Source organism: Mytilus galloprovincialis, chromosome 2 (assembly GCF_965363235.1).
Source record: "Mytilus galloprovincialis chromosome 2, xbMytGall1.hap1.1, whole genome shotgun sequence".
In the NCBI taxonomy this organism is placed as follows: Eukaryota; Metazoa; Mollusca; class Bivalvia; order Mytilida; family Mytilidae; genus Mytilus; species Mytilus galloprovincialis.
In genome coordinates, this window is record NC_134839.1 from 21208672 (window position 1) to 21233377 (window position 24706).

Genomic DNA, 24706 nt, shown 5'->3' on the forward strand with positions numbered 1-24706 from the left:
AAAACTATATACCAATTTTTGATTAATTTCAAGCATGCTGAAAATAAGTGCAGGGAACTATTATTCGAGTTAATTGTTCAAGTTCAAGGAGGATAACTCTGCACAGTATCATCTGACCAGAACAAAATTTGAACTTAAATCTGTAACCTGTCATGAGAAAACTAATACACCGAACATTTATTCAATACCTTAAAACATTAAGTAAGTAGGTGGAAAACTTATATCTTGGAGCGAGTGCCAACCTAGTCCCTGAAACTTCATTGGTAGGGGACTAATAACCCAGAAAATGTAGTCGATGTTTGACCAATGAATGACATTCACATTATTGGGATCTGTGTAAACGAGGTAAAGATCAGATGACGCCTTGCAGTCATTCCATAAACCCAATATAAAAGAGTCCACTAAACAGAAAACTGAAAGTTTTAAATGAACCATGGAAATGAGTCAAGGTCAGATGAACATTGTCAAATATTCTCAATTTTAAAGATATAAGGGTTACAGGAACCAACAAACTAGTTATATTAATCAATTCTGAGAAAATCACAAGTAAAATAAGTTTTAAAGACATGAAGCTAAACTCGTGTACCTAAGATCAATGAAAATAGGCATTTATATATATAACACGGTTTATGCTGGGCAAACATTTGTAAATGTAGATCTCCACAGGCGATGAACAAATTGTTTAGACCTCGAATAGGTTTTTCCTCTCATAATGTGTGCCCATATATTTATGTAAGGTTGCAAGCCCACATTAAATATTTGATTTGATTTTAGTTTTCTGAACCCCAAAATGAAGGACAGGTAAACATACTATTTACCAAGCTCTACTTGTATCAATTTTTACTATCATGCATATTAAAGAAGTTACATGTTAATGTGATATAAATATACCATGCCTGTTTGTACTTGATTAACAGGATTTTAGATAGATTTTTAACATGTTCATAAGACAAAATTTATACAGACACATTGCTGCTTTAATTCGAGTCTATCGTTTTTCGCCAGTAATTTTGTAACCCTTTATAGCTTGCTCATGTTGCTGTTCAGTGAGAGCAAAGGCTTTGTGCTGTGAAGGCTGTACTATAACCTATAACTGTTAACTTTTTACACATTCAAGTTGCGACTTGGATCCAGAGTTCTCTCATACCACATCTTATTTCTTTTGCTTCTCATCATATGGATCTCCCAATATTTATTAAAAAAATCAATTTCAATTTCATGTAGCATCAACTTCATGGTAAAACAATCTGAACCAAAAACTTTCACCTAAGAATATACTTGTAACACAATCTTATTTCTATGTTTAGAGAAGTGTCTAAAGTGTCTAATCAGGCTCAAAACAGTTATTCAGTGTATAAAGTTCCTATTATTGTAAATGAAATTTCCTGTGATGTAACTATAAAACTACCTAAACCAAAAGCTTAAACCTGATATGGGAGACTTACAGACCAGAAAACACAATGCTCTCTTCTACCAAAGAAACATACAAACAACCCTTGAACCAAAGCTTACAATATGTTATCATTTGTATATATATATTGTGTTGTCAATCTTATGTCCAATTCCAGGCTACTTCATGACATCAATCAGCAGAACTTCGGTTTTTGGAGCTATAATTCTATCTCTCCTACTATGTGTTATCTGTACATTTAGCTTTCTACTGATTCTGACCATTTCTATTAGAGGTGCATTTTGAAAAGCCTATGATGAATATTAACAATGATAAATGCACACATGTAGTTCTGAATTTACAGCAACATTTCAGTACAACTTCATTACATTCTGATCATCAAATGATATGCAATGAGGTAAGGCCAAAAAAAAATATATGTCTGTTTCCTGTTTCCCGACCGACCCCGACTCAAACCCCCCGACCCTAGATCTTTTTATTCAAATCTGGAATAACATCGTTTCCGGTCGGGAAAAATTCATTTCCGGTCCGATCCAGATCCGTATTTTACTATGCCCAAACATCAAAATGGCTGCTCCCAGCACAAATGTGCTACAATTAAAGTTTAAATAATGTCAGCACTGGGAGGATTATTCAATTAAAGCTTCTTTAAAGGGATTAAATCATTTTGGGGTACAGGACCCTAACCAAACATGACATTTAACGGACTGCAAATCTGACCGGGAGTGCAAAAAAAAAAAAAAAAAAAAAAATCCCGACCTACCGACCCTGATTTATTTGCCTTGGAAGCAGGAAACAGACATATATTTTTTTTTGGCCTAATAAAGAACAAGATTTTTTTCACATTTTTTTTTTTTTTACTTCATCTGAGATATCTGACAGTCTCTTAACGATTAGATTTAGCAACACGTTCCAACTCGTCCTTCTTCTTAATAGCATGAGAATTAGATGATCCCTGAAAATAAATAAAAAAGTCATAACCATATAGCTTAGACAATTTATCTGTAAAGAAACAAAAATATTTGCAACAAAAACACCCAACACTGCAAATGTTTTTGAGCATATGCACAAAGTGTCAATATCAATTCAGGTCAATGTTGCACATTTTATTTCCTTTATAATTCGGGAAGGTAACAAATAAAGAAATAACTTTCATGTGTTAAAAGTTGATTAGTAATTGTCTTTTATGTTGTTTTGTCTCTTAACATTTTTTGTTTACCATGTTCTTTTGATATCTTTCACTTCTCCTTTTCAAAAAAATACTGTTAACTTATATTTTTCTATAATTCAAGTTATGTTGTGTTGCGGTCAGGCTGATGTTTATCCCAAATCTCCATTCATTTATATGCAGACTTTAAATGAAATCTATACAAGTGCTAAAAATTCTAAAGTATATATGATAATTCAGAACAAGCGAGTACAAGCTTGGAACATGATCTCATCACAATCAGAGAGGGCAAGTTCATATCATCATAACTATCATATGTTTTTATTTAAATTTGTCATTTCATTCAGGTGATGAGATTTTTTTTATAGTGTGGATAAATTGAATATTTCATGTTATTATGCATCACAGGCAGAAATTAATTTTCATATTGTTCCTATTGGGTAAAAATTCACTAATTTTGTTTATGCATTTATTTCAATACACCATACATGCTAAACGAGAATGTAATATTGTTATTACAGTCTATTGTTCTCTATAACCAAATTATACAACATAAAACAGAGTAAATACTCAATCTTATGGATGAGAAATTAATCCCTGTCCCGGATTCACACTTTTGATTCTAAAAGAGCTTTAAAATAAAAGTTTGTCCTATCTTAGATTTTAAGTAAAGAACAGTATACATTATACATGTTATAAATTTAAACATGGGTGTTAAATTCAATGAATTATTAGTGAATACCTTAGCAGCATTGATGAGTTCATCAGCCAAACACTCAGCAATTGTCTTAATATTTCTGAATGATGTGTCCCTGGCTCCAGTACATAGAAGCCAGATAGCCTGGTTTACTCTTCTTAGAGGTGACACATCAACAGCTTGACGTCTTACTGTACCGGCACGACCAATTCTGGTGGAATCTTCTCGTGGTCCACTGTTAATGATTGCATTCACCAACACTTGTAAAGGATTCTACAAAATATTGTTAATTATAATTTAGGAGTCAATACAAGAATATCTTTATATACTGAACCACTGTTTCCAGAAAGATACTTTGCAAGCCATTTAATTTTTTTAGTCTTTGGCTGTTGATATTTATTCAATATTAGATTTATTGTAAAAAAAATTGAGATTTGCCATGTAGTGGTGACCCATTTCTTAACTTTTCATATCATGATACGAAAAGTAACTTGGTTTTTTTTTTTTTTTTTTTTTTTTTACAATTACTGTTTAATTTCTTTTTCTTTCTTTCAATCATAGACTAAATGAGAGTAAATGAGGCCATTACTTATTCTTTTACATAATGAATAGAAAAGGTTTTATATCAAATATTATTTGTATGTTAAATCATAGTTCAGAAATGAGTACAAATTTAGAACAAGATCTCATCACAATCAGAGGGGGCAAGTTCAAATCATCAAAACTGATATTTTCATTGCTTGGCTAAGGATCATAGGTCTGTTGTTAGTTAAGGTGACACTTGCAGTATTTTGATATGTTATCAAAGTAGCGAGGTTTGGAGATGCTTTTCAATCCAAATCTTATATATTGGGACATAGGAATCATTTATAATAGAACACTATTGACAATTATCCAGTCACAGATAAATGTTTGGAGTTGCTTTTTTTTTAATTTTAAATTTTTCAGATTCAGACAACTTTAATGCTAATTAATCAAATAGGGTCAAAGGTCTAAAAGAGGGAAGTTTGAGAGGCAGGAAACGAGCATACCTTTGTTTATTAGGTCTAAAGGATCAATGTTTTTCTTTTAATGATAGAGTCCAGTAAACACAAGTATGACTTAAATGACAATATCATGACCAAAATTAACACCCTGTCCCCCTACAAGTCAATATTGTTACCAAAACGACAATATCTTGACAAAAACATTTACATTTGACATATATATATATATGACCAATTAATTCAGACCAAAAGACAAATAAACACACTTGACAGACTATTTCATGACTAAAATATTGGCACATAAAAGATAGCATCATGACAATGAGAAAAACTTTAAGCAGTATTTTCTTGTTATAAAAATGCTTGTTTTTTTGAATTAATGAAAGTCCTCTCCACTGTATAGACAAAACATAAAAACAGTTTTGAAGAGTTTTTAGTTCCTGACTGAAATTACAATATACATGTATGTCAACAGACAAGAAATATTCCAATTCTAAAATTATTAGTGTTTTTAAATCATAGTTCAGAAGTGAGTACATAAATTTAACAAGATCTCATCACAATCAGAGAGGGCAAGTTAAAATCATCATCACTATGATATTTTCATTTCTTTACTTAAGTTCAGGCTACTGGTATCAACGATTGAAAACAAAAATTAGTTTTATATTGGTTATTATAACTGACCAAAAACTTTTGGAAATTGTCCAGTCAGAGATAAACGTTTAGATTTGCTTTATTTATTTTTCAAAGATTCAGACAACTTTAATGAAAATTCATCAAATAGGGTCAAAGGTCTAAAAGAGGGAAATTTGAGAAACAGGAAACAAGCATATCTTTGTTTTCTAGGTCTAAAGGATCAATGTTTTTCTTTTAATTATAGAGTCCAGTAAACACAAGTATGACTTAAATGACAATATCATGACCAAAATTAACACCCTGTCCCCTGACAATATTGTTACCAAAATTAACACCCATGACGACAATATCTTGACAAAAACATTTACATTTGACAAATAATCACATATGACCAACAAATTCAGACCCAAAAGACAAATAAACACTCTTGACAGACTATTTCATGACTAAAATACTAGCACATAAAAGATACCATCATGACAATGAGAAAAACTTTAAGCAGTATTTTCTTGTTATAAAAATGCTTTTTTTGTTTTAATTTAATGAAGTCCTCTCCACTGTAGACAAAACATTAAAATAGTTTTGAAGAGTTTTTAGTTCCAGACTGAAATTACAATATACATGTATGTCAACAGACAAGAAATATTCCAATTCTAAAATTATTAGTGTTTTTAAATCATAGTTCAGAAGTGAGTACATAAATTTAACAAGATCTCATCACAATCAGAGAGGGCAAGTTAAAATCATCATCACTATGATATTTTTATTTCTTTACTTAAGTTCAGGCTACTGGTATCAACGAGTGAAAACAAAAATTAGTTTTGTATTGGTAACTGACCAAAAACTTTTGAAAATTACATGTATCCAGTTAGAGATCAATGTTTAGATTTGCTTTATTTTATTTTTCAAAGATTCAGACAACTTTAATGAAAATTCATCAAATAGGGTCAAAGGTCTAAAAGAGGGACAGGAAACCAGCATACCTTTGTTTTCTAGGTCTAAAAGATCAATGTTTTTCTTTTAATCATAAAACCCAGTAAACACAAGTATGACTTCTTAAATGACAATATAATGACCAAAATTAACACCCTGTCCCATGACAAGACAATATCTTGACAAAGACATTTTACATTTGACAAATATTCACATATGACCAATAAATTCAGACCCAAAAGACAAATAAACACACTTGACAGACTATTTCATGACTAGAATACTAGCACATAAAAGATAGCATCATGACAATGAGAACCAGATGCTCCCCAGGGCGTAGCTTTATACGACCGCAGAGGTTGAACCCTGAACGGTTGGGGAAAGTATGGACACGACATTCAAGCTGGATTCAGCTCTAAATATGGATTGTGATTAAATAGTTGACACAGCATAGGTTTCTGACACAGAATGAATGTGGTCTAATGAACTTAAAATATTTTTGTTTGCCTTTGAGCAATTCACTATGCTGTTGAATATAAATCCTCTCAAAAAAATGTTTGAAGAAATTTTCTTTTTATTTATGAAATCTGAAATGAGAAAAATTTAAACCCCCCCTTTTTTTTTCACATCCCCGTTTCCCTTTTTCCAAAACTGATATCAATTCAAATTTCTAATGGAGTTTGCAACAATAACTACTCTTTTAAATACATCATAAAATATTAAAATGTAAAATAAAGTGCTTGTTATCACTGAATGGTAAAGATTGGTTGGTAGTAAAAGTGAATATACATTGTTTATTGTATAAAACAATAAAAAAAACTTCATCAGCAACATTTTATATTGGCAATTTTCCAATGAAGTTATTTACATAAAGTTATTGGCAAATAAAAATAGAAAATGACATCATAGTCAGGTCTGGCAAATGTCCAACATACATTATCTAAAAACATTTTAGATAAGATTAGGAAAAAAAGCTTCATCAGCAACATTTTATATTGGCAAATTTCCAATGAAGTTATTTACATAAAGTCATTGGCAAATAAAAATAGAAAATGACATCATAGTCATGTCTGGCAAATTTCCAACATATATTATCAACTTCTATTCTATACAAAGAAAGATAACTCCAATTGAAAATTAATTGCTATTGCACAATATTGTGCAATTACATATTTCTTGCTATTGTGCAATACTGTGCAATTGAAAATTTCTTGCTATTGCACAACACTTGATATGGAATCCTGATTTGGACCAACTTGAAAACTGGGCCCATAATCAAAAATCAAAGTACATATTTAGATAAAGCATATCAAATAAGCCCAAGAATTTAATTTTTGTTAAAATCAAACTTAGTTTATTTTTGGACCCTTTGGACCTTAATGTAGACCATTTGAAAACTGGACCAAAAATTAAGAATCTACATACACAGTTAGATTTGGCATATCAAAGAACCCATTTATTCAATTTTTGATGAACAAAGTTTAATTTTGGACCCCCACTTGGACCAACTTGAAAACTAGGCCAATAATTAAAAATCTACGTACATTTCTAAATTCAGCATATCAAACAACCCCCAGGATTCAATTTTTGTTAAAATCAAACTAAGTTTAATTTTGGACCCTTTGGACCTTAATGTAGACCAATTTGAAAACAGGACCAAAAATTAAGAATCTGCATACACAGTTAGATTCGGCATACCAAAGAACCCTAATTATTCAATTTTTGATGAAATCAAACAAAGTTTAATTTGGACCCTTTGGGCCCTTTATTCCTAAACTGTTGGGACCAAAACTCCCAAAATCAATACCAACCTTCCTTTTATGGTCATAAACCTTGTGTTTAAATTTCATAGATTTCTATTTACTTAAACTAAAGTTATTGTGCGAAAACCAAGAATAATGCTTATTTGGGCCCTTTTTTTGCCCCTAATTCCTAAACTGTTGGAACCAAAACTCCCAAAATCAATCCCAACCTTTCTTTTGTGGTCATAAACCTTGTGTCAAAATTTCATAGATTTCTATTAACTTAAACTAAAGTTATAGTGCGAAAACCAAGAAAATGCTTATTTGGGCCCTTTTTGGCCCCTTATTCCTAAAATGTTGGGACCAAAACTCCCAAAATCAATCCCAACCTTCCTTTTGTGGTCATAAACCTTATGTTAAAATTTCATAGATTTCTATTCACTTTTACTAAAGTTAGAGTGCGAAAACTAAAAGTATTCGGACGACGACGACGACGCCAACGTGATAGCAATATACGACGAAAATTTTTTCAAATTTTGCGGTCGTATAAAAATCTAAGTACATTTTTGGATTCAGCATATCAAAGAACCCCAAGATTTTAATTTTTGTTAAAATCAAACTAAGTTTAATTTTGGACCCTTTGGACTTTAGTGTAGACCAATTTGAAAACAGGACCAAAAATGAAGAATCTACATACACAGTTAGATTTGGTATATCAAAGAACCCCATTTATTCAATTTTTGATGAAATCAAACAAAATTTAATTTTGGACCCCGATTTGGACCAACTTGAAAACTGGGCCAATAATCAAGAATCTAAGTACATTTTTAGATTCAGCATATCAAAGAACCTAACTGATTCATTTTTTGTCAAAATCAAACTAAGTTTAATTTTGGACCCTTTGGACCTTAATGTAGACCAATTTGAAAACGGGACCAACAGTTAAGAATCTACATACACAGTCATGACAGTTAGATTCGGCATATCAAAGAACCCCAATTATTCAATTTTGATGAAATCAAACAAAGTTTAATTTTGGACCCTTTGGGCCCCTTATTCTGTTGGGACCAAAACTCCCAAAATCAATACCAACCTTCTTTTTATGGTCATAAACCTTGTGTTTAAATTTCATAGATTTCTATTTACTTATACTAACGTTATGGTGCGAAAACCAAGAAAAATGCTTATTTGGGTCCCTTTTTGGCCCCTAATTCCTAAACTGTTGGGACCTAAACTCCCAAAATCAATACCAACCTTCCTTTTGTAGTGATTAACATTGTGTTTAAATTTCATTCATTTCTATTTACTTAAACTAAAGTTATTGTGCGAAAACCAAGAATAATGCTTATTTGGGCCCTTTTTTGGCCCCCAATTCCTAAACTGTTGAAACCAAAACTCCCAAAATCAATCCCAACCGTTCTTTTGTGGTCATAAACCTTGTGTCAAAATTTCATAGATTTCTATTAACCTGAACTAAAGTTATAGTGCGAAAACCAAGAAAATGCTTATTTGGGCCCTTTTTGGCCCCTAATTCCTAAAATGTTGGGACCAAAACTCCCAAAATCAATACAAACCTTCCTTTTGTGGTCATAAACCTTGTGTTAAAATTTCATAGATTTCCATTCACTTTTACTAAAGTTAGAGTGCGAAAACTAAAAGTATTCGGATGACGACGACGACGACGACGACGTGATAGCAATATACGACGAAAAATTTTTCAAATTTTGCGGTCGTATAAAAACTTTAAGCAGTATTTTCTTGTTATAAAAATGGTTTTTTTGTTTTAATTTAATGAAGTCCTCTCCACTGTAGACAAAACATTAAAATAGTTTTGAAGAGTTTTTAGTTCCTGACTGAAATTACAATATATGTCAACAGAAAAGAAATATTCCAATTCAAAAATTCAGAATGTTTTTAAATCATAGTTCAGAAGTGAGTACATAAATTTAACAAGATCTCATCACAATCAGAGAGGGCAAGTTAAAATCATCATCACTATGATATTTTTATTTCTTAACTTAAGTTCAGGCTACTGGTATCAACGATTGAAAACAAAAATTAGTTTTGTATTGGTAACTGACCAAAAACATTTGAAAATTACATGTATCCAGTCAGAGATCAATGTTTAGATTTGCTTTATTTTATTTTTCAAAGATTCAGACAACTTTAATGAAAATTCATCAAATAGGGTCAAAGGTCTAAAAGAGGGACAGGAAACAAGCATACCTTTGTTTTCTAGGTCTAAAGGATCAATGTTTTTCTTTTATAGAGTCCAGTAAACACAAGTATGACTTAATTGTAATTTCAGTCGGGAATTAAAAACTCTTCAAAACTATTTCAATGTTTTGTCTACAGTGGAGAGGACTTCATTAAATTAAAACAAAAATAGCATTTTTATAACAAGAAAATACTGCTTAAAGTTTTTCTCATTGTCATGATGGTATCTTTTATGTGCTAGTATTTTAGTCATGAAATAGTCTGTCAAGAGTGTTTATTTGTCTTTTGGGTCTGAATTTGTTGGTCATATGTGATTATTTGTCAAATGTAAATGTTTTTGTCAAGATATTGTCGTCATGGGTTTTAATTTTGGTAACAATATTGTCAGGGGACAGGGTGTTAATTTTGGTCATGATATTGTCAATATATATCATATAGACAAGAAAATTTCTGAGTGTTTTTAAATCATAGTTCAGAAGTGAGTACATAAATTTAACTAGATCTCATCACAATCAGAATGGGCAAGTTAAAATCATCATCACTATGATATTGTCATTTCTTTACTTAAGTTCAGGTTACTGGTATCAACGATTGAAAACAAAAAATTGGTTTTATATTGGCAACTGACCAAAAACCTTTGGAAATTATCCAGTCAGAGATAAATGTTTAGATTTGCTTAAATTATTTTTCACAGATTCAGACAACTTTAATGCAAATTCATCAAATAGGGTCAAAAGACAAATAAACACACTTGACAGACTATTATTCATGACTAAAATACTAGCACATAAAAGATACCATCACAACATGAGAAAAACTTTCATCAGTATTTTCTCCTTATAAAAATGCAGCTTTGCTAGGTTTTTTTTTAATTTAATGAAAGTCCTCTCCACCGTATAGCCAAAACATTGAAATTGTTTTAAAGAGTTTTTAGTTCCTGACTCAAATTACAATATATGTCAACAGACAAGAAATATTCCAATTCTAAAATTCAATGTTTTTAAATCATAGTTCAGAAGTGAGTACATAAATTTAACAAGATCTCATCACAATCAGAGAGGGCAAGTTAAAATCATCATCACTATGATATTTGATTTTTTTTACTTAAGTTCAGGCTACTGGTATCAACGATTGAAAACAAAAAAATAGTTTTATATTGGTAACCGACCAAAAAATTTGAAAATTATCCAGTCAGAGATAAATGTTTGGATTTGCTTTATTTATTTTTCAAAGATCCAGACAACTTTAATGAAAATTCATCAAATAGGGTCAAAGGTCTAAAAGAGGGACAGGAAACAAGCATACCTTTGTTTTCTAGGTCTAAACGATCAATGTTTTTCTTTTATAGAGTCCAGAAAACACAAGTATGACTTAAATGACAATATCATGACCAAAATTAACACCATGTCCCCTGACAAGTCAATATTGTTGCCAAAATCAACACCCATGACGACAATATCTTGACAAAAACATTAACGTTTAACAAATAATCACATATGACCAATAAATTCAGAGCCAAAAGACAAATAAACACACTTGACAAGACTATTTCATGACTAAAATACTAGCACATAAAAGATAGCATCATGACAATGAGAAAAACTTTGAGCAGTATTTTTACATTTAATGTAAAATTGCTAATTGTTTTTATGAATTTAATGAAAGTCCTCTCCACTGTATAGACAAAACATTAAAATAGTTTGACGAGTTTTTAGTTCCTGTCTGAAATTACAATATATGTCAACAGACAAGAAATATTCAAATTCAAAAATTCAGAGTGTTTTTAAATCATAGTTCAGAAGTGAGTACATAAATTTAACAAGATCTCATCACAATCAGAGAGGGCAAGTTAAAATCATCATCACTATGATATTTGATTTTTTTTACTTAAGTTCAGGCTACTGGTATCAATGATTGAAAACAAAAAAATAGTTTTATGTTGGTAACTGACCAAAAACTTTTGGAAATTATCCAGTCAGATATAAATGTTTAGATTTGCTTTATTTATTTTTCAAAGATTCAGACAACTTTTATGCAAATTCATCAAATAGGGTCAAAGGTCTAAAAGAGGGACAGGAAACAAGCATACCTTTGTTTTCTAGGTCTAAAAGATCAATGTTTTTCTTTTAATTATAGAGTCCAGTAAACAAAAGTATGACTTAAATGAGAATATCATGACCAAAATTAACACCAATTAGGACAATATCTTGACAAAAATTAACACCCTGTCCCCCTACAAGTATTTTCTCTTTATAAAAATGCTTCTTTTTTTTGAATTTAATGAAAGTCCTCTCCACTGTATAGACAAAACATTAAAATAGTTTTGAAGAATTTTTAGTTCCCGACTCAAATTACAATATATGTCAACAGACAAGAAATATTCCAATTCAAAAATTCAGAAGTTTTTTTAAATCATAGTTCAGAAGTGAGTACATAAATTTAACGAGATCTCATCACAATCAGAGAGGGCAAGTTAAAATCATCATCACTATGATATTTTCTTTTTTTTTTTAACTTAAGTTAAGGCTACTGGTATCAACGATTGAAAACAATCAAAGAGCTCCCAAAAACTCTTAAAATCAAACCCAACCTTCCTTTTATGATCATAAACCTTGTGTCAAAATTTCATAGATTTCCATTTACTTATACTAAAGTTATGGTGCGAAAACCAAGAATAATGCTTAATTGGGCCCCCTTTTGGCCCCTAATTCCTAAACTGTTAGGACCTCAACTCCCAAAATCAATCCCAACCTTCCTTTTGTGGTCATAAACCTTGTGTTAAAATTTCATAGATTTCTATTCACTTTTACTAAAGTTTAGTTAGAGTGCGAAAACTAAAAGTATTCGGACGACGAAGCCAACGTGATACCAACAGTCAGGGGTACTACTTGTACAAGTGTATTTTATCTACTTGAAGAAGTAAAAAAAATATACACATATAAGTAAATAAATAATGTTTAAATAATCTCCCCTTAATTTTCTAAAAAATTTACTTGTATAAGTAAATTTTTCTTCCAATCCCAGAAAAATCCTCAAGTTTTGAGATGTAAAATCATGCCTTTAATGATTTTTCCCAGGTTTGCTCAAATTTTTTCATTAAAGTTCAATGTTTCATCTCATTAATTCATCAAAGAAACTGATTGAGCAAAGATCTTGTATATTTGTGCAAGGCAATCAAAAATTGCTCCTTTGGGGCTTGCAAATGAGCAGTGTTATGAAGATAACAGTCAAATGGGATTTTCATTGTCCATGAAATTACACTTACATGATTAGTAAAGACATCTGTAAAGGGTACACAATTTAAAATTCTATTAGAGCAAAGAAATCTTAAGAATTCAAGATAAGAAGAAAGGATGATTTTTTTACTTATACAAGTAAAAATGAATGCCTAAGGGACATAACTAAACCAATTTTTTTTTACCTATACAAGTAAATAAAATTCACTTGTATAAGTATCCTACAAATTTACTTATATGTGTATATTTTTTTTTACTTCTTCAAGTAAATAAAATACACTTGTACAAGTAGTACCCCTGACTGACCAATAACGACCAAAATATTTTCAATTTTTGCGGTCGTATAAAAACAATAAATATAAATACTGCTTAATTCTGATTTTCCGTGTTGTTAAAAACACGCATATAAGTCAAGAGAAATATCAAACATGAAGATTATTAAAAGAACATTATATTAAAGTTGTTTAAGTTCAATCCCTTTGTTTGTTTTACCTTTTAAAGCAAGATAATCACAAGAATCTGAGATGTTCCTTAATGTTTAGAATAAAATGATTGACGTGAGGGCATTGCCCTGAGCCACTGGTACAAGTCTACAGATTGCTTTCAAGCAATCGTATCCCAAAAATTAAGTTTTATATTGGTAACTGACCAAAAACTTTTGAAAATTATCCAGTCAGAGATAAATGTTTAGATTTGCTTTATTTACTTTTCAAAGATTCAGACAACTTTAATGCAAATTCATCAAATAGGGTCAAAGATCTAAAAGAGGGACAGGAAACAAGCATACCTTAGTTTTCTAGGTCTAAAGGATCAATGTTTTTCTTTTATAGAGTCCAGTAAACACAAGTATGACTTAATAAAATGACAATATCATGACCAAAATTAACACCAATGAGGACAATATCTTGACAAAGACATTTACATTAAATTTCATTTGACAAATAATCACATATGACCAACAAATTCAGCCCAAAAGACAATTAAACACACTTGACAGACTATTTCATGACTAAAATACTAGCACATAAAAGATACCATCACAACATGAGAAAAACTTTAAACAGTATTTTCTCGTTATAAAAATGCTAGTTTTTTGTATGAATTTAATGAAAGTCCTCTCCACTGTATAGACAAAACATTAAAATAGTTTTGAAGAGTTTTTAGTTCCTGACTCAAATTACAATATATGTCAACAGACAAGAAATATTCCAATTCAAAAATTCAATGTTTTTAAATCATAGTTCAGAAGTGAGTACATAAATTTAACAAGATCTCATCATAATCAGAGAGGGCAAGTTAAAATCATCATCACTATGATATTTTCATTTCTTTACTTAAGTTCAGGCTACTGGTATCAACGAGTGAAAACAAAAATTAGTTTTGTATTGGTAACTGACCAAAAACTTTTGAAAATAACATGTATCCAGTCAGAGATCAATGTTTAGATTTGCTTTATTTTATTTTTCAAAGATTCAGACAACTTTAATGCAAATTCATCAAATAGGGTCAAAGGTCTAAAAGAGGGACAGGAAACAAGCATACCTTTGTTTTCTAGGTCTAAAGGATCAATGTTTTTCTTTTATAGAGTCCAGTAAACACAAGTATGACTTAATAAAATGACAATATCATGACCAAAATTAACACCAATGAGGACAATATCTTGACAAAAACATTTACATTAAATTTCATTTGACAAATAATCACATATGACCAACAAATTCAGCCCAAAAGACAATTAAACACACTTGACAGACTATTTCATGACTAAAATACTAGCACATAAAAGATACCATCACAACATGAGAAAAACTTTAAACAGTATTTTCTCGTTTTAAAAATGCTAGTTTTTTGTATGAATTTAATGGAAGTCCTCTCCACTGTATAGACAAAACATTAAAATAGTTTTGAAGAGTTTTTAGTTCCTGACTCAAATTACAATATATGTCAACAGACAAGAAATATTCCAATTCAAAAATTCAATGTTTTTAAATCATAGTTCAGAAGTGAGTACATAAATTTAACAAGATCTCATCATAATCAGAGAGGGCAAGTTAAAATCATCATCACTATGATATTTTCATTTCTTTACTTAAGTTCAGGCTACTGGTATCAACGATTGAAAACAAAAATTAGTTTTATATTGGTTATTATAACTGACCAAAAACTTTTGGAAATTGTCCAGTCAGAGATAAACGTTTAGATTTGCTTTATTTATTTTTCAAAGATTCAGACAACTTTAATGAAAATTCATCAAATAGGGTCAAAGGTCTAAAAGAGGGAAATTTGAGAAACAGGAAACAAGCATATCTTTGTTTTCTAGGTCTAAAGGATCAATGTTTTTCTTTTAATTATAGAGTCCAGTAAACACAAGTATGACTTAAATGACAATATCATGACCAAAATTAACACCCTGTCCCCTGACAATATTGTTACCAAAATTAACACCCATGACGACAATATCTTGACAAAAACATTTACATTTGACAAATAATCACATATGACCAACAAATTCAGACCCAAAAGACAAATAAACACTCTTGACAGACTATTTCATGACTAAAATACTAGCACATAAAAGATACCATCATGACAATGAGAATCAAAGAGCTGAAAGCTCTGAAGAAAAATGACGCCACTGTCTCTAATATTGGGATAGTTTTTATGCAAGTCTTGATTTTCACATACCGTAATTAGTTTAACAATGCAACATGTCTCGTAAGCAAATAATTGATATTCGTATATGTGTGTGTGTGAAGTGAAGGTGACAACTGGCTGTTTTTTTTTAAGACAAATGAATAGGTCAAGACTACCTGAATTGTACAAATGAATACCGTAGAAAGGCTTGTATATTTCTCAATGGTACATAGTCTGAATCCGGGTCCGTTCTCGCCCAACTCATGTTCTCCCTCTTTCACTTTCACACCCTACATGTTCGCACCCAATCTTAATTGGTTTTGTGTTTAATAACTCTGTAAGCAAGTGTTTTCTTATAAGTATAATTGTTGTCATTGTCTTAAAATAAAGTGAGACAGCATTTTTGTTTGTGTTGATTGATTGATTGATTGTTGGTTGCTTAACGTCCAGTGGCAAATATTTCATGCATATTCAGGATGAGAACAAGTTCACAATAAATACAATAGGTAGGTTGATACAATAGAGGCCATCTGGGATGATGGTCGGAGAAATTTGGACTGCCACCGGAAAAAGAGGGTATATTGGATAGGAACAGAAATTTGGCCTTGCAACAGGCCACCTACGGACCCCTTAAAGAGTTGTTGCAAGGGTTCTTAACGTGCAAAGAGCGTGGCACTCTCTTTACACGAGGCATCAGATTTAACGTCCCCCTTCTGACCGTACGTGACTGCGAACTTGATACATCCCGCACAGCCAAACGGACGCCCCACTTCAGCAAGCGTTTTACTGCCGGTCGGGAGAAGACCAAGTGACCATATTTCTATTCCCCAGTCACCCTTGGGGAGTGTTTGTGTTGAATAAATCTTAATCATGTTTTGGATAGCGTATTGTTATTGCAATTTAAAACGACAATCATGATTTTCCAATTATTCAACTTGAATTTGAATTAAAATTGGGCGCGAATGAGTAGAGTGCAAACGGACCTTGGGTGTGAACGTGCGAGGTGCGAACGTGTAGGGTGTGAAAATGTATTGGGCGCGAACAGACCTGATACCACATAGTCTGAACCCCCTTCTCCCACAAAATATTAAGTAAATAATCTTTGTGTTACTGTTATCAAAGGTCTAGTGAAACTCAGGTAATTTCAAACATTTGTCAAAGAATTCTAGTCAACCGGCACCGGGTTAAATTGGCACCTGGACAAATAAGCACCTGGTTAAATCGACACTGGATATAGTCAATTCGTCACCCATGTTAAATATATATTTTAACAGTATTTTAAGCAAAAAGAGTAAAAATAAGAAAGGGGTTGCCAGAATTTTTTTCAGTATTTAAGCAAAAAGAGTTTAATACTAACTTTCACATTTTTGGGTGTTCATGTACATTTTGTATATATTTATTTTTCTCAACTAAATGACTTTTTTGGCTTATTTTTAATGATATATATATATGAGTAACCGTTACGGTAGTCCAAATAATTATTACGTCTGGCAATGCTTTTTAAATTTTATTCTGGGACACCTTCTTATGACCGCAAGGCTATGTTAATTCTTTTCTAGGACGCCTTCTTACGAAGCCTTCCTACGAACGTCTAAGGAAAGCGTCCCAGAAAAAAAAAATAGCCTTGCCAGACGTCATTATTATTTGGACTAATACATGAGATATTTGATATTTTTATGCATTATTTTAACCAGTTGAGCATTTTACAGGATTGTTTGTTTAATGCTGTTTAAACTTTACTGAAAAAAAACACCTAAAATTTGCTAATTATTTGGCATGAAAGTTTGATTTATTGAAAGGGACTCTTAGTTTTCCATTTTATTTTAATTAGTGTCTAATTGTTAAAACAATAGCTTGGGTAAAGTCTTCGTTGTTTACTGTACCCTTATACACAACAACATATTCACTTTGGTTTCGTTGTTTACCTAAATACACAACAACATATTCAGTGAGTGACGGTGGATTTCACAGTGAAATTCACTATGTACTTGGTACCTGTTATTAATTAATTGAATAGAAAATATTATAACAAATATTATTGGATGCCGAATTGACGTCAAATAGGTGCCGATTTGACTAGATGCCAATTTATTCAGGTGCCGACTTGACTTGTACGTTTCAATTCCTCTGCGATCGTTTGCGGTATTTTCTTGAGAAAACATATTTTCCATCATCAAAGAGAAAAAGAAACTGCTTGAAAATGATTCTGGAACGCTTCATGATTGTTTCAATAAGTTTAATTCACTCAAAAAACAATTTAAAAAGTTGCGATGTTTAAACAGGAAGTTTCAAAAGCACGTGTAAAAGAAGAAATTAACCGGTGAGAGTGGAAATCCGTACATAACAGATATCACTATAGTACGACTTTGAAAGCAAAACAGTTCCATCTTTTTGTAAAACAGTCTTTAATATACCTATCACATTAATGTTTGAAGGGGCTTAAGCTTATTCAAACCATATAAGTCGGTATGAAACACCAAAACGGAATGATCAATAACCGATTACGTTTTGTAGTTTACAAATTCTAAACTGGTTCCTGCCAAACTACAACACTTTGTTCGAGTGTAGTGAAATACAAGCAGAAACCAGTTAGTTTGTAAACTGGTTCCTGGCTGATTACTACACAATGATCATGCATAATGATAACACAAGCAGATTCCAGTTTGTATGAAAAATAGTAAATACGAAACCAAACGCGGTAGGCAGAGAAATGTAATGAAGTTCAGGTCGCCAGTAATGGAACAATGACTGCGTCATTTTCCAAAAACTTTAAGCAGTATTTTTTTGTTATAAAAATGCTTTTTTTGTTTTAATTTAATGAAGTCCTCTCCACTGTAGACAAAACATTAAAATAGTTTTGAAGAGTTTTTAGTTCCTGACTGAAATTACAATATATGTCAACAGACAAGAAATATTCCAATTCAAAAATTCAGAATGTTTTTAAATCATAGTTCAGAAGTGAGTACATAAATTTAACAAGATCTCATCACAATCAGAGAGGGCAAGTTAAAATCATCATCACTATGATATTTTTATTTCTTTACTTAAGTTCAGGCTACTGGTATCAACGAGTGAAAACAAAAATTAGTTTTGTATTGGTAACTGACCAAAAACTTTTGAAAATAACATGTATCCAGTCAGAGATCAATGTTTAGATTTGCTTTATTTTATTTTTCAAAGATTCAGACAACTTTAATGCAAATTCATCAAATAGGGTCAAAGGTCTAAAAGAGGGACAGGAAACAAGCATACCTTTGTTTTCTAGGTCTAAAGGATCAATGTTTTTCTTTTAATTATAAGAGTCCAGTAAACACAATGACTTAAATGACAATATTATGACCAAAATTAATACCATGTCCCCTGACAAGTCAATATTGTTACCAAAATCAACACCCACGACGACAATATCTTGACAAAAACATTTACATTTGACAAATAATCACATATGAACAAAAAATTCAGACCCAAAAGACAATTAAACACACTTGACAGACTATTTCATGACTAAAATACTAGCACATAAAAGATACCATCATGACATGAGAAAAACTTTAAGCAGTCTTTTCTCGTTATAAAAATGCTACTTTTTTTTTAAATTTAAAGAAGTCCTCTCCACTCACAGTGGACAAAACATTAAAATAGTTTTGAAGAGTTTTCAGTTTCTGACTGAAATTACAATATATGTCAATAGACAAGAAAATTTCAGAGTATTTTTAAATCATAGTTCAGAAGTGAGTACATAAATTTAACAAGATCTCATCACAATCAGAGAGGGCAAGTTAAAATCATCATCACTACGATATTTTCATTTCTTTACTTAAGTTCAGGCTACTGGTATCTACGATTGAAAACAAAAAAATAGTTTTATATTGGTAACTGACCAAAAACTTTTGAAAATTATCCAGTCAGAGATAAATGTTTGAGATCGTTGATTTGCATTTTTTCTTTTCAAAGATTCAGACAACTTTAACACAAATTCATCAAATAATTAGGGTCAACGGTCTAAAGGAGGAAAGTTTTGGAGGCAGGAAACAAGAATACCTTTGATGTCGAAGTCTAAATTTAAAGCATCAATGTATATTTTTTTAATTTAGAGTTCAGAACCAGGGGAATTACATTGTTTTAAGTCATGCACAGAAATTTAGATCAAACTTCTCTATCAACTGCTCAAATTATGTGAAAGCACATTGATCTATTAAAATATCAAAGAATCATCAGGCCAAAAATAGCAAGATAAATTCCTAAAAATTTATGTTTAGTTTTGAAAATCATACAGTCTTTGTAGGCATCATCAACAACTAGTACTGACACATCTTCCCACCAATCAATAAGAGACAAAACATGCAACATCTACCAAGTTCCTGACACAGTCTGCACGGTTAGCCACTAGTCCGATGCCCCAGACTAGTAAAATTTCATTCGGACTAGTAAGTTTTTGCAAAATTTTGTTTGGTCCAATAAGAAAAATGTCAGAATATTGGTCTTCGGACTAGTTGTTGAAAAAAGTTTTTGGTGCAGACTGCTGACATGAGTTCCAGGTATCAAAGTTGAGAACAAGCAAGTACAAGCTTGGAACAGGATTTCATCACAATCAGAGAGGGAAAGTTGCTATCATCATCACTATCATGTGGTTGTACAGGTTATTTCCGCTTACATTTTCCTATTTTATAAGACTCTTTTAACTTCATTAAATCATTGTTCAAACCTTTATCATTTTATTTGCAATAGTTACTTAATCAGTTTTTTTAAACAGTGAGCACGTGTTTTCTTCTGGTTTTTTATATCTGATCATAAATATACTGAAAATTTATACAAGGTTATAGAAAATGACAATTAACACCATATCCCTGATGTCATGATTGTTAATGACAGTTTCTTACCTCTCCAGTCAGCAAATGAATTATGTCAAAAGCATGTTTAACAATTCTCATGGCAAGGAGTTTCTTGCCATTGTTTCTTCCATGCATCATCAAGGAACAGACAAGTCTTTCTACAATTGGACATTGTGCCTTTCTGAAACGTTTCATCTGGTAACGTCCAGCTGAGTGGGGCAGATATTTAGCATATTTCTCTTTGACAGCAATGTAATCCTATAAATGGACAATTATTTAATATAACTATTAATGCATTTGGCAGATATATTTCATACAGCAATAACACACCTCCCCTCGCATAAGTTACAAGAACACAGTTTTGCATATATATGTTATAACTATCGAGTGTCCTCCAACTACAACTTGATGTTGATCAGGTTTAAAGAATTCTATACTTAATATAAAACAATAAAAATCTGTTTTGAAAACCAATTAACGGGATCGAGCCAAATCCATAAGGATTTTTAAAATGGTCCCCAGGATAAAAAAGTTATGTTTGCAAATTAGCCTTCAACAGAGAATTTTGGGTCGTATGTGTGCTAAATAGGCTGCCAAGTCTACTGTTTTAGTATGATAAACTGAGGGCTGTAATTAGCATTTTTACTGTACCTCTTAATTATTTCATATAAACCTAACTTACAGTTAAACTGATATCACTGACTTGTACATCATCAGATGACCATTTACCAAACAACTTTATCTCTGGTAGTTCTGCTACAGCAGGTGCTGGCTCATCCCAACTTTCAGCCATTCTTAAATTTTACCTGCAACAACAATTATGCAATAGTTCTATTATGAACCTCTTTTTATGGTTGTATTAACATACATGAATCTTTAAAACAGATGGGGAATCAGCGATCACCATGACCTATTTCAAGTACGGCTTTCATAATTGTGACTTAGATGGCGAGTTGTCTCAGTGGCACTTGCATCACATCTGCTTATATCTAATAACCCCTTTATTGTTTTTGATCAATTAGAATTGAAACAAGCATTCATTGAGTATAGGGCTTAAATTAAAATATTGTTTGTTTGCCCTTTACCGACCGACCCTATCAATTCGTTCCGCCTGAAAATCTTTTATTTGTACTTACCAGCAAGATTTTATTTTATTTTATTTTTTCGTTCCTACCAAAAATCTTATATTTGTATTTCCCGCTCAAAACTTTTTTACCGGAATCCTCGGGTTTTATCTTTACGTATAAGGTCCAGTCCGTTTGGTATCACCTGAGCGTTTGACATGAACACTTGCATTTGAAGTTTCAAAGCATTTGTTTGAAATCGATGTTGAACGCTTTCTGAAATCATGATATGAAGTACGTTACTCTGTACCTTTAAACTTAAAGAGCAGGGTTCATTTACAAAAAAGTTTGTTTGATACAAAAGTATTTACGTGTGTACAAACTAATTTGTAAACGGACGTTGTATTCTATGTAGGGATGGCCTTTTGTGATCCGCATATCAGAATGATTATGTTAACTATGCCGCTAAATTATTTATATCTGACATGAACCAAAAGTGACAAAACCCTGAAAAGTGGAGAATATCTGGCAGTAAAATCGCCAAGTTTTCCATACAGATCATTTATAAATGTGATGCAAAATATGTGACAATTGAGTTTTAAGTCTTATATAGCATTTTTATTGGAAAAAAAGGCACACACGAAATTTGTAACACTCTAGGGACTTTTCTACTAGTAATTTATATCTGCCCGGACATTATCTTACCAGTACAAAGTTATCTCTTATATATTTTTTTTTCAAAACTAATAGTCCCAGCGGAAAACTTATTTGCAAAAACAAACGGACAAAAAAATGACATTATGCAGATTTTGTATCTATAAAATAAAATATTTTACCTACCTGCCTACCCATGACAAATAATATACCGAGCCAAGTTATTTTTTTGGGGAAAAAAATAAAATATTTTACCTACCTACCTACCCTGTTTCAAAACATAGGGTCGGAAAAGGGCAAACAAACAATATTTTAATTTAGGCCTAGCATGGCAATATACATGTAACATCCTATCGTAGTCCAAATAATTATGACGTCTGGCAAGGCTATTTTAATTTTTTCCTGGGACGTCTTCCTACATCGTCATAACGCCGAAGCCATTTTTTACGTCTGGAGTTTGGTAATATTTACTTTGTTTGGAAATGATTTCCCACAATTACCAACGACACGTGACTTCTGATGAATATAAAATTTAAAATCCGTTAAAATTTGACAGACCCAAATTTCTGGATAATGTAAATTGAACGTTCTGGAAATTCAGATCCATTAAAATTTACCAGATTTTAAATTTTATATTCACCGGAAGTCACGTGTCGTTGGTAATTGTGGGAAATCATTTCCAAACAAAATAAATATTCCCCCACTTCAAATGGAATCGTATCTTGTTTTATCCTTTCTTTTGGATATTTTTTGGAAAAATTTACATCAATAAGCACATAAAAGGTAGGACTTTGTAAATACGTAAAAATTTCTAACCGACAATAAAAATTTCTTGTTAAAATTAGGTGTCAAAGTTCCCCCCAAAATTTGCTTTCAAACTCCAGACATAAAAAAATGCCTTCGGCGTTATGACGTCGTAGGAAAGCGTCCCAGGAAAAAATTAAAATAGCCTTGCCAGACGTCATAATTATTTGGACTAATCCTATCGCTGAGGCAATTTTTTCAATCTACACTTTTTGAGAATTTTCAGTGGATCTTCCAAGATACAGATCTAGAACTTCCCCAGAGTGTACAAAATATCAAACTCTCAATGCCATCATGGTTGAACTCTTATTAGTTTGAAAGATTTTAACCAATCATCTAGAGACGAAGTGGTCAGTACGTTTCAGTGTTGTAAGGATTCATTCAGATACATGTACCAATAAACATTATTTAATGAGGGATATCATATAGGAATCCAGGTATGTTTGCACCCATTCTTGTTCGCACTATTTAATAAAGGTTTGGTATTGTTTATAATCATGCTTTAATAAGTGTATTGTTATAAAAAAAAACATGTCCAAAAAAAACACAACATTCTCAAAACGTAAACATGTTTTAAATTTGACGAAATATATAAATGTTGAGGAATATTCATTTGTCATGATGATCAAGGACTTATATGACTAAGTCATTAATCTCCAAATCATGTTCGAGAGAGAAGATTCCAAAAGGCTTTCAAACTTCTTACAAGCTGTAAAATAATTATCTTTGATTTTTTTTATTCAAAATCTTCCGTTTTTAGTAATTCTACTCTATTAAGAACAAAGCTAGCCACTTATATAATTACTTTAAACCAACATATAACAATTATACCACATTATTTGGCAAATACCAATAAATGTACATGTAGGTGCAGACATGTGGGACCCCTACAAACGTGTAAAGTGAAATGTGTTTTTTGGGAGCAAACGGACATGATACCATCATCTATAGCCGAGATGAGTTTGATCTAAACTGACAAAAGGTGGAAATCACAGTTAGGTTACAATTCCATATGGCACTGTAGCTTTCAAAGTCTAGGTATTTTTATTTTGCTGAAACAGTGAAAGGTAACAGGTTACAAATTTCTGACTGAAGTGGTCTAGTTTATTGATTTTTATGACATTTGGGAGAAAGTAATCGAGAAGAATAAACATTTCTTGTCATATCAAATATATTTGTTGTGTATTTTTCTTAATTAATTGGAAGAATTAAGCATTTTGATGTAATATTTTAGAGCGAAGCAGTTCATGCTTCTTACCCCGTGGGTGAGCGGAAGTGTAAAAGACCGGAACGGGGTTTCCTCATTGATTGCACGGGCTCTGTTGAAAGTAACTTTAGAGTCAACGTAGGAAAATATTCCGGATTTAACTGTGTGCTTGTTTGATTCTGGATTAGGACTATATTTTTTTAACTGAGTAATTTCATTCGCAGCAACAAAAAAAGTAGTATTGGGACGTTATAATAATTTAGATAATATAAAAAAAAAATGTATTTATAGTCTACATGTGTTTCTGAGATGTGTTACAGTAATCTCAGATATGTATGCATAAAAAAACATTGTAATCAGGATTCACCAAATATGATTTATCTAAATGTCATGAAGATAGCCGGACAATTAAAACAGGTGCATGGATGTAACCAATGCCCATTGCAAAAATGGGGGTTCAAAACAGGAACAGTGGTGGATCCAGG

At 31.6% G+C, this 24706-nt stretch overlaps 1 protein-coding gene across 1 annotated transcript; it reads right to left on the reverse strand.

Moving 5' to 3' along the window:
• Positions 1 to 2245: 2245 nt before the first annotated feature.
• LOC143063110 (small ribosomal subunit protein uS7) lies at positions 2246 to 24300 on the reverse strand. The gene is made up of 5 exons (XM_076235079.1): positions 24273 to 24300; positions 21175 to 21298; positions 20541 to 20750; positions 3322 to 3549; positions 2246 to 2366 (listed from the first exon to the last, which is right to left on the reverse strand). The coding sequence occupies exons 2-5, from the start codon at positions 21283 to 21285 to the stop codon at positions 2298 to 2300; spliced, it is 618 nt and encodes a 205-aa protein (XP_076091194.1). The 5' UTR covers positions 21286 to 21298; positions 24273 to 24300; the 3' UTR covers positions 2246 to 2297.
• Between the last annotated feature and the right edge of the window lie 406 nt (positions 24301 to 24706).

Excerpts from the sequence above, each read along its gene's own strand:
- LOC143063110 (XM_076235079.1), bottom strand. The coding sequence starts at position 21,285 with ATGGCTGAAAGTTGGGATGAGCCAGCACCTGCTGTAGCAGAACTACCA. Across the intron at positions 20,751-21,174 it reads TCAGTGATATCAGTTTAACT|GATTACATTGCTGTCAAAGA; the intron begins GTAAGTTAGGTT and ends GTCCATTTATAG. Across the intron at positions 2,367-3,321 it reads AACTCATCAATGCTGCTAAG|GGATCATCTAATTCTCATGC; the intron begins GTATTCACTAAT and ends ATTTATTTTCAG.